Genomic DNA, 8,818 nt, shown 5'->3' with positions numbered 1-8,818 from the left:
GACACCGTATGTGTGCAACTCTGTAGAGAGATCATAGTTTCGGTCTTAGTTCATGAGTGCCTCCCGAAGGGCTGTCCGTGTGACCGTCCGAGTTTCGAAGGTCCTCCCGAAGGGCTGTCCGAGTGACCGTTCGAGTTTCGAAGGTCCTCCCGAAGGGCTGTCCGCGACACCGTCCGGGGGGCTGTTCGACCGCCTCCCGGAGGGCTGTCTGAGGAGCAAATGAGGGTATACATCCTCGCGGTTGGGAGGTTGTAAATCCTAGCTGCGGGGATCTGCACCGCCGATCGTCATCGACTCTACTTCCCGCTGCGCTACGAGTCGGTAACGAAAAAGATCAAACCATGTATGCAGTCTCCATAGTGGTCCTGGGCTGGTGCGTAGGTCGGAAATTTTTTGTTTTCTGCTGCGTTACCCTACACTCATATTCTGTTTTTCTTTCAAATGATGTTGTTTTCAATAACTGCTCATGGGGACGGGTTTCTCGTGGGTTTAGAAAACCCGACGGATTTAAGGGACGGGCAAAAAACTAGCCCCATGCACGGTCACGGTGATGGGGACGGGCTTGCAATTTTCTGGTGAGGATGAGTTTGGGCAAGCAAAACCTGACGGGTTTCATCCCCATTGCCATCTTGAGGCACAACCGCCAACCTGATCTCAAGCACTATACTACATACTACTCCCTCGGTTCCAAAGTACATCATATAAGGAGCCAAAACTTACACCAGCAGCCGCAAAACACTTGCCAAAATGAGTACTCGAGTCCACCAAAGGTGGTTCCACTTAAAGATTCTCCCCGTGGGTGGTCAACCCCGCACTCACACACCAAAATGGAACCTGAGTACCTGACACGACCACAATTGGGTTTGACTATAAATAAACTTACAAAAATTAATACTGTAGTTTTGTAATAAACTACAGTAAAGATCAATGTATTCAGGACAGGAGAGGATCATGTCAGAGAGGGCATCTTGTTTGCATCTCAATGTTGGCTAGTTGTGGAGAAAAGTGAAGGAGAAGAAAATAAGGAGAGAAGCCACACTGAATAGAAAAACTGATTTCACTACGTATCGAGCTAAGATGTCAGGGACGGAGCCGTCGTCTTGTAAGCAATGGGGTCAGTTGAATCGGAATGCTAATATTTAATGTTCATTTGAATGGTGAAATATTGATCTTATTTGAAAGATATCGCCATGTGGATCTCATGCATTCAAATGATTCGTATGTCAAGACTCTGAATCAAAATGTATGTGCATTTGAAATTCCAAGGATAAAGTTTGAATGCATGGCTGATGTATTGAGACCTAATATTGCAAGGTAAAAAAAATACATATTACTTTTATCTCACCTCACAGACGTGTGTCTCCCCATTGGAAAGATTATTTCTCTATCCCGCATGAGTAAAGAAGTATAAAAAGAAAGGTTAATATTCATGTTTGGTAATCTGGTAGACTAAAGAAATATATAGCAAAGGTTAATGTTTATGTTCGCTAACCGGGCAAAACTTACACAACGCAATCAAAGTTAGTAGCACGAACCATTGCATTTCGGGTCTAATCGCCCGCACAAAGCGTTTCGACGCGGTCCTGGTTGTTGAGTTGAAACAAACAAAAAATGAGAAGAGAAGAGAGACGCCTCTTCTGCCCGTCGGATGTGGACGAACGGCTAGGATCGGCTTAAAAGGAGGATCGATTCATGGGACGTGGGGAACAACCAATCACTGGACTCACTTAATTTGTGGATGGATGGAATTAATTAGATCGATCCATGGACATGGCCATCGAACCAATCACAAAGAGCGAGATCCGTGGGTGGGAGAAGAAGGGGTTGATGGGTGTGATGGACTTAATTAGAGCGATCCATGGACATGGCAATCGACCAGTCACACGGCGAGAGCGAGATCCATGGAAGGGGAAGGGGTCGATCAACTTAATTAGAGCGATCCGTGAACTTGGCCAGCGGCCAATCACAGACAAATCCATCACGGTCACGCATAAAGAGTTTCACCACGTGAGAATGGTAAGTAATTGGTGGAGAGTGAAATGTATACAGTTAAAGAAAGAAACAAGTGATATGCATGGGTCCCACATTGTATACATCAAAGAACATATTATGAAAATAAGAATTTGAATAATCAAGTATATTAAGAAAGAAACAAGAGTTTTGTTGTGCATGTGCACCCAAGGCACGTGACACAAAGTTTTGCTAATGGCTTGATGAGTACCAGTAGGGCGACTCGCTTGTCTTGTGCATGTGCAATCACGCCTCACCTAATCTAAGCCAATCCCCGCCATCGGTTGACGTCGCCAAAGCGAGGTCCCGTCCGGCGGCGGGCCATCTCGCGCCTCCTCATACCTCGGACATCCGCAAATCTTACTTTTCATGCCGGACATTCGCAAGGCTTTTGATTTAGTTATATAGGACTACATCTTCAATCTCCTTCAGAGAAGGAGCATCCCGAGTCGGTTCAGGGCCTGAATCGATGGCTTGTTAGGACCTCGAGAGGGAAATGCAAGGTTAATTGGGAAACTGTCTGTCGCCTCATCCACCTTGGGGGTCTCGGTGTGATCCATCTAAAAAAATTGCGAGGACGATGCAGTTACGTTGGCCATGGCTTGAATGGACTGACCCAAGCAAGTTATGGTTTGGCATGGGCAAACTTTGTGATGCCGTGGACACGAAGCTCTTCTACACCTATACCTGATTCACCCTCGACAACGGGGACAAGGCACCATTATGGGATGCGTGATGGTTGGATGGGACGAGGCTGAAAGACATTGCCCCCATTGTCTACGAGGCCGATCGAGTTAACTAAAGATTTTCCATGGAACATTTATTCGAGTGCCAGCTTTGAAACATTCTCTTGTGCATGTCCAGATTAACGATGAATGTTGAGGATGCCGGTTCTTGGAAGTGCATGGCCAAGTCGGCGACAAGGTACAGTTCCATGGTGCCACACTCACATGGTCCTTAAAAGTGAAATTCATTGTTACAAATAGCTGAAACTGTTTTCTTAAAGACAAATCGGTTCTTTTTATTACCAAAATTGATTTACTGAAATGCGTGAAATTAGTTTATTGGAATACTTGAAAGTAGTTTTCTGAAATGAGTGAACGTAGTTTTTTAATTAATTGAAATATGTTATTTCTGAAAGAGTTGAAACCAGTTTTTTTTAATAAATTATCAATTTATTGAAAGAGTGAAATTAGATTAAAAAAATGTGCGGAGTTAGTTTATTGAAATATAATTTTTGAAAGAACCGAAATCAGTTTATTGAAAAGAGTTAAATTAGCCTTTTGAAATAACTGAAATCTGTTTCTGGGAACAATTGAAACAACTTTTGGAATGCATGAAATTAGTTTTTTTTTTGAAATAAATGAAATCAGTTTATTGAAAAGATTTTAAATTAATTTTAAAGATTACTGAAATATGTCCGCCAAAAAAAAAAAAATTTCGGTCCGATTCCGGACGGGGACTGGGAACGAAACTGCCGTGGACCGTCTTCGACTCTGCTCCGGTGACGCGGTGACCGGCCTTTATATATGCCTTCCCCGGCCTCCTACCTTCCGATCGCTAGCTAGCTGTTTTCCCATACCCGAAGAAGAGAATTCTTGCAGGCAGCGCCATCTTTCTCCGATGACGACGACGGGCGTCCAGCTCCAGCCGGCCGGGCACAGCTTCCGCACCATCATCGATCCATCGCTGTTGCCGCCCAAGAAGAGGCCGACCAGCACCACCAGCGCCTCCTCCTCCTCCTCATCTCTTCTGCTGGTTTCTCCTCCAATGAGGAAGAGACGGATGGATTACTACGTCGGCGCGAAGATGGCGGCCGCTCTGCAGCAGGCCGGACCGGCGGGGGCTTGCGGCGCCACGATGACGATGGGATCGAAGCGCGCCAGGAAGGCCAGCTCCAGATACAGCGCGGACGTGTGGACGCAGTGATCGAGCAGACTTTCAGCAGCTGCTTGATTACTTCATGGCTACGAGCCCTGTACTAGTTTATGAAAGGCTGCGTCCTCTTTTCAGAGAAAAGGCATACGCCCGACTTTATAAATAAAGTCATAAGGCAGGTAGCAACAGCATCATCTAAAGGTATCAAACACACCCAAGCCCCAACGCTGGGCAAGACAACGAGGATAAAGTCAAGGTACATGGCTCCCACGTCAGTATACGGCACGCAGGCCGGAATAGAAGGAACCAACTAAGCTAAAGACTCAGGCCCAAAAGAATCCCTCAAGCATCGTGCTCTTGTCTGCATAACTGAGACGCTATGGTCCGGATTTTCTCGATCAACATAGATAGCGCCTCTTGGTCGTCGGCCTTAGTCAATGATTTCCACTGCTGCAGGAAAGCACACGATTTAAATAAGCAGTCAGCCGGTTTAACCGGAAACACGTGCTTGATAGTAAATTTGTTCCTAGTAGTCCACAGAGACCAGCATAAAGCCCCCAAGCCCACCCAAAAGATCGGTCTAGAAACACCGGAAAGGTTGGATGCCAGGCTGCGCAACTCGGTAAAGGAGGCAGGCGCCCAAGACACATGAAGCCAGTCCCGCACACAACTCCAAATAAGCTTAGCCAGGTGACAGTGAAAAAAGATATGATCCGAGTCTTCCACCTCACCACAAAGAGCACAAAACTGGGAGCCCGGCCCGTTTCTCTTACGAATCTGATCAGCTGAGGGCAGCCGGCCTCGAAAGGCTTGCCACAAGAAAATTTTTATCTTATGGGGAATACTGGCCTTCCAAACTTGGGAAAAACGACTGGTAGGTGTGCCACCAACTAGCTTAGAATAGAGCGACTTAACAGAAAACCGCCCAGAGGCAGAAAGCGGCCAGAGCACCGAGTCCCTGACCGTCGAGAGCGTAGGGAAGAGGGCAGTAAGACGTTGCCAATCTTCAAACTCTACAGGCGACAGAGAACGGCGGAAGGCCAGGTTCCACCCGTGGGAAGCAAGCTTCGCAATAGAAATATTAGGTTCAGAGCAGTAAGAGAAAAGGGTAGGGAAGGTCACCGAGAGAGGTGAATCTCCACACCACCAATCAAGCCAAAACTGAATAGAGGAACCATCCCAACAACAAACTTAACAAAAGATTGAAAAACAGGTCTAACTTTGACCAGAGACTTCCAAAACTGAGAGCCACCACGCGGCAGAGCGAACATCGGGCTTGAGGATGGGAAATATTTAGCCTTAAGGATCAACAACCAAAGGGGTTGATCCTCAGCGCTCATAATCTTCCACCACCATTTAATCATCAAGCATTGGTTCATGATGGAAGTATTGAGAATCCCTAACCCCCAAGGTTTTTGGGCCTGCACATCAATTTCCATTTGACGAAGCGATATTTGCGACGGTTGTCCGCAGCATTCCAGTAAAACGGCCCACGGTGTTTGTCAAAACCAGCATGAATCCCAGCCGACAAGAGAAAGAAGCCCATAAGGAACATGGGGAGGGAGGAGAGACAAGCATTAATTAGGGCCACTTTACCAGCGTTCGTATTATATCTACCCCGCCAGGGAAGGACTCTGTTTCCCACTTTAGTGACTATCGGGGCAAAATCTTTGGCATGTAGCACATCCGGGGAAATAGGCAACCCCAAGTATTTGAACGGATAGGAGCCCTGCTTACAGTTAAGAAGGTGGGCCACTCGCGCGGCTTCTGACTCGTCCACACCAGTCACAACTACTTCGCTCTTGGCAAAGTTAATCTTAAGCCCCGACATAGCCTCGAAGCAAAGTAAAATAAATTTGAGGTGGGCAAGGCAGGCCTCATTTATCTCATCCAGAATAATAGTGTCGTCCGCATATTGGAGATGGGTGAGACCATGGGGAATGAGATTAGAGCAAACCGGAGTAATGTGCCCCGTGGCAGCCGTCCTAAAAAGGAGGCGAGATAAAGCATCTGCAATGAAATTGAATAGGATGGGAAAGGCAGGATCGCCTTGCCTCAGGCTGCGTCTCGTAGTGTACTAGTTTCTGTAGACGAATATTGTCTGCCTTGTAATGTTGGTAGCCTGCACCCCGATCTCCAAAGTCTTGTCGTCAGCCCTGAGACTCGACTTGTGTTAATCAATTTGTGGTCTGTGTGTATAAATTTGTCTGAAATCCGGCCCTCAATGCGTGCGGCTTTCCAGATGTATAAATTTGTATGAAATTTGATGCTTCGACACTTCTTACAACCTACAGAAAAAGTCTTTCGCCGCGCTTTATATATAAAACAACGATCATCAACAGTCCGGTACAAACACACGCACACACCCAAAGCCGGATACATAAACGCTGAGTGCAGCAACATCACCCCTATCACTACGAAGAGATGTAGTCGCATACGACGAACCGTTGATTCCAAGGTGGCGCCTTCAGAGATGAAATGACACCGGAGCGTCGCCACCGCCCGATCCGAGAATCAGAATCCCCCCCCCCCCCCCCCCGAGCAACACGACGGGCAATGTGAGTCGCGACAACGCCTTCAAGAAGGAGACGAGCTTCGCCGCCACCGGTCCGTCCGAAGATAGAACAGGTTTTCGCCCCAGCCAACACTCACCGCCTTCGAACACCACACCCCGGCTACCACGCCGCCCACACGGCCATGGCCACCGGGCAGCACCGAGCCACGGGCTCTGCCCATGAGCACCGCCCCGTCCTGCAGCCCCGGACGCGAGACGAGCGATGAACCTCAGCCCGGAGATGGCCAACCCTTCGACAAAAGTAGCGCCCGGACAACGAGTAGAGGGATCGAAGGCCGACACAAGCTGCCTACGGACGAGCCGACGCCGGAACATGCCAGCCGCCGCTGCAGCCGACCTGCCAAGGTACCATGGAGCCACCCACGAATGGAGCAGCAACCATACCGGGCCACTGCCCAACCTGCGCCGTCCGGCGAGCTCCAAGCGCCGGAGCCGCCGGGCACGTACCCACGCCACCAGCCAACCGGGGCGCGGCTTGACGACGCCACCACAACTCCACCCGCAGTCAATCTTGTGCAATAAATTGGCGTCACGTAGTCAAATATATAAATTGGCGGTATTGCATTTTTTTGCAAGATTTCTACATGTGTTATTGCTTTTTATTATAACAAAAAAGCTGGGTAGTCAATTGACCATCAACCTTGCGCATGGCTTTGCTAGTGCTCCCAATGCAGAGAAATAAAATTGGGGGGGGGGGGGGGGTGGGTATCGTGTTTGCATCTTAATGTTGGCTAATTGTGTAGAAAAGTGAAGGGAGAAGACACACCGGATTGAAGAATTAATTTCACTACATAAGGAAACAAAGCGAAAATATGATACGAGTAACAATAACGAAAAAACATTGATCTTTCCTAAAATTTCTACGGACTAAAAATTGCTAATATATTGCACAATTCATCAACCGTCAATCTATAGAATGTAGAATGCAAATGCGATATGGTCTCCGAGTGTTTTAAAATATGAATACAATGGTACCACTTATGTATCAAATAACTCTCAAATTATTAGGTTAACTATTGGTCAAATTTACCCGCAAAAATTAAAACTATTGGTAAAAGTTAATGTGGTATGCTCATTTGAATATACTCCATCTGCTAAACTTTTTTGAGGGGTCTCCATCTGCTAATTGTGTTCCCTCAAATTCACAAAATAAAATGGGAGGTAAATTAGGCACTTTTTTTTACACAAAACGAAGATGGCCAGGCCCGGGCCATTATCTAGCCCACCCTCCCTCTTCAGCTCGTCGGTCCCTCTAGACCTGGCCATGGGATACCCGGCCCGAAAAAGCCCGACCCGACTTTGCCCATGGGCCGGGCCTGAGCCTGAGATCTAAGCCCGACGCCCGGGCCAGGCCGGGCTCGGGCCCGACATATTTGCGATTTAGGGAAGGGAACGGCCCGAGGCCCAGAGAGCTTTTGCACTGATGGGCCGGGACTGATATTCAGGCCCGACGCCCGGGCCAGGCTGGGCCCAGGCCCAGGAGGCTTTGTATGGCCCTGCCCGAAGCCCGGCCCGACCCGAAGCCCGGCCCAACCCGACATTTGGCCAGGTATAGTCCCCTCTAGCGCAACCCTGCTGCCGCCGGAGTCCGCAGCTGCCGTCGCGCTCGCCTCCACTCGCTCCAGCCAGGCGCATGCGGGCGGCGGGGTCCAGTGGAGGACTCGCCGACAAGGGAGCACTAATGGTATCCCCCCTCTCAACGGAGAGGAGGTCACCGGAGGCAGCGATTTGCTTGCAACTGCGCCGCCGTCAGGGAAACGGCTGGCGATCTCGAGTGGATAAAAGAAATATAAAAGAAACGCTAGTGCAGTTACCTTGATTTTTGTTAGTGATGGATGGTAGTAGCTCCAGCAAGAGAAAAGCTGAAGCGCAGCGAGAGGGAGAGAGCAGCGCCAAGAGGCTCAATGTCACCGTTGGGTTGGAGACCCTTGACTGCACCATGTGCTGTGAGCCCCTCAGGCCAACGATATTCTCGGTATATAAATGCATGCACCACTGGTATGTATGTGTTGGCAAGAAAGTGTTTCTACGTAACAACTATGGTTGCTCAAACAATGAAAGTTTAGTAGTAACCTATCATGTTGTCATGTAGTATTTCAGTTCTTTGTTTCTGGTAAGATTTATTCTCATGAGGTCCAATTAATCCTCTCTATTCCACAGTGTTCTGTGGGGGCATTTCATATGCTCCTCTTGCCCGGCTGCTTGTCGGATTTGGAGAGCCGCCCGCATTCGCCCTCGTTATGCTATGATAGGGGCCCTGTTCAGCACCACTATCTCCGATGCGCTGCCCACTACGATCCGCCCCTTCATGCTTCTTCTCATTCTCTTGAAGATTTGGGGTGCTAGGAACAAGAA

The 8,818-nt window shown here is 48.4% G+C and overlaps 1 protein-coding gene across 1 annotated transcript in view; it reads left to right on the top strand.

Annotated features, from left to right (window-relative positions):
• The first annotated feature begins 6,829 nt into the window (after window positions 1-6,829).
• Window positions 6,830-8,818, top strand: part of LOC123076027 (E3 ubiquitin-protein ligase SINA-like 7) — a 28,134-nt gene continuing 26,145 nt past the window's right edge. The window contains exons 1-2 of the mRNA XM_044498489.1: window positions 6,830-6,902; window positions 8,293-8,438. Coding sequence (XP_044354424.1) covers window positions 6,830-6,902; window positions 8,293-8,438 — 219 coding nt within the window. The remainder of the gene's footprint in view (window positions 6,903-8,292; window positions 8,439-8,818) is intronic.

The sequence above is a fragment of the Triticum aestivum genome, chromosome 3D (genome assembly GCF_018294505.1).
Source record: "Triticum aestivum cultivar Chinese Spring chromosome 3D, IWGSC CS RefSeq v2.1, whole genome shotgun sequence".
Taxonomy (NCBI): Eukaryota; Viridiplantae; Streptophyta; class Magnoliopsida; order Poales; family Poaceae; genus Triticum; species Triticum aestivum.
Note: the sequence above shows the minus strand (reverse complement) of the source record. Positions and strands in the feature narration are given on the sequence as shown.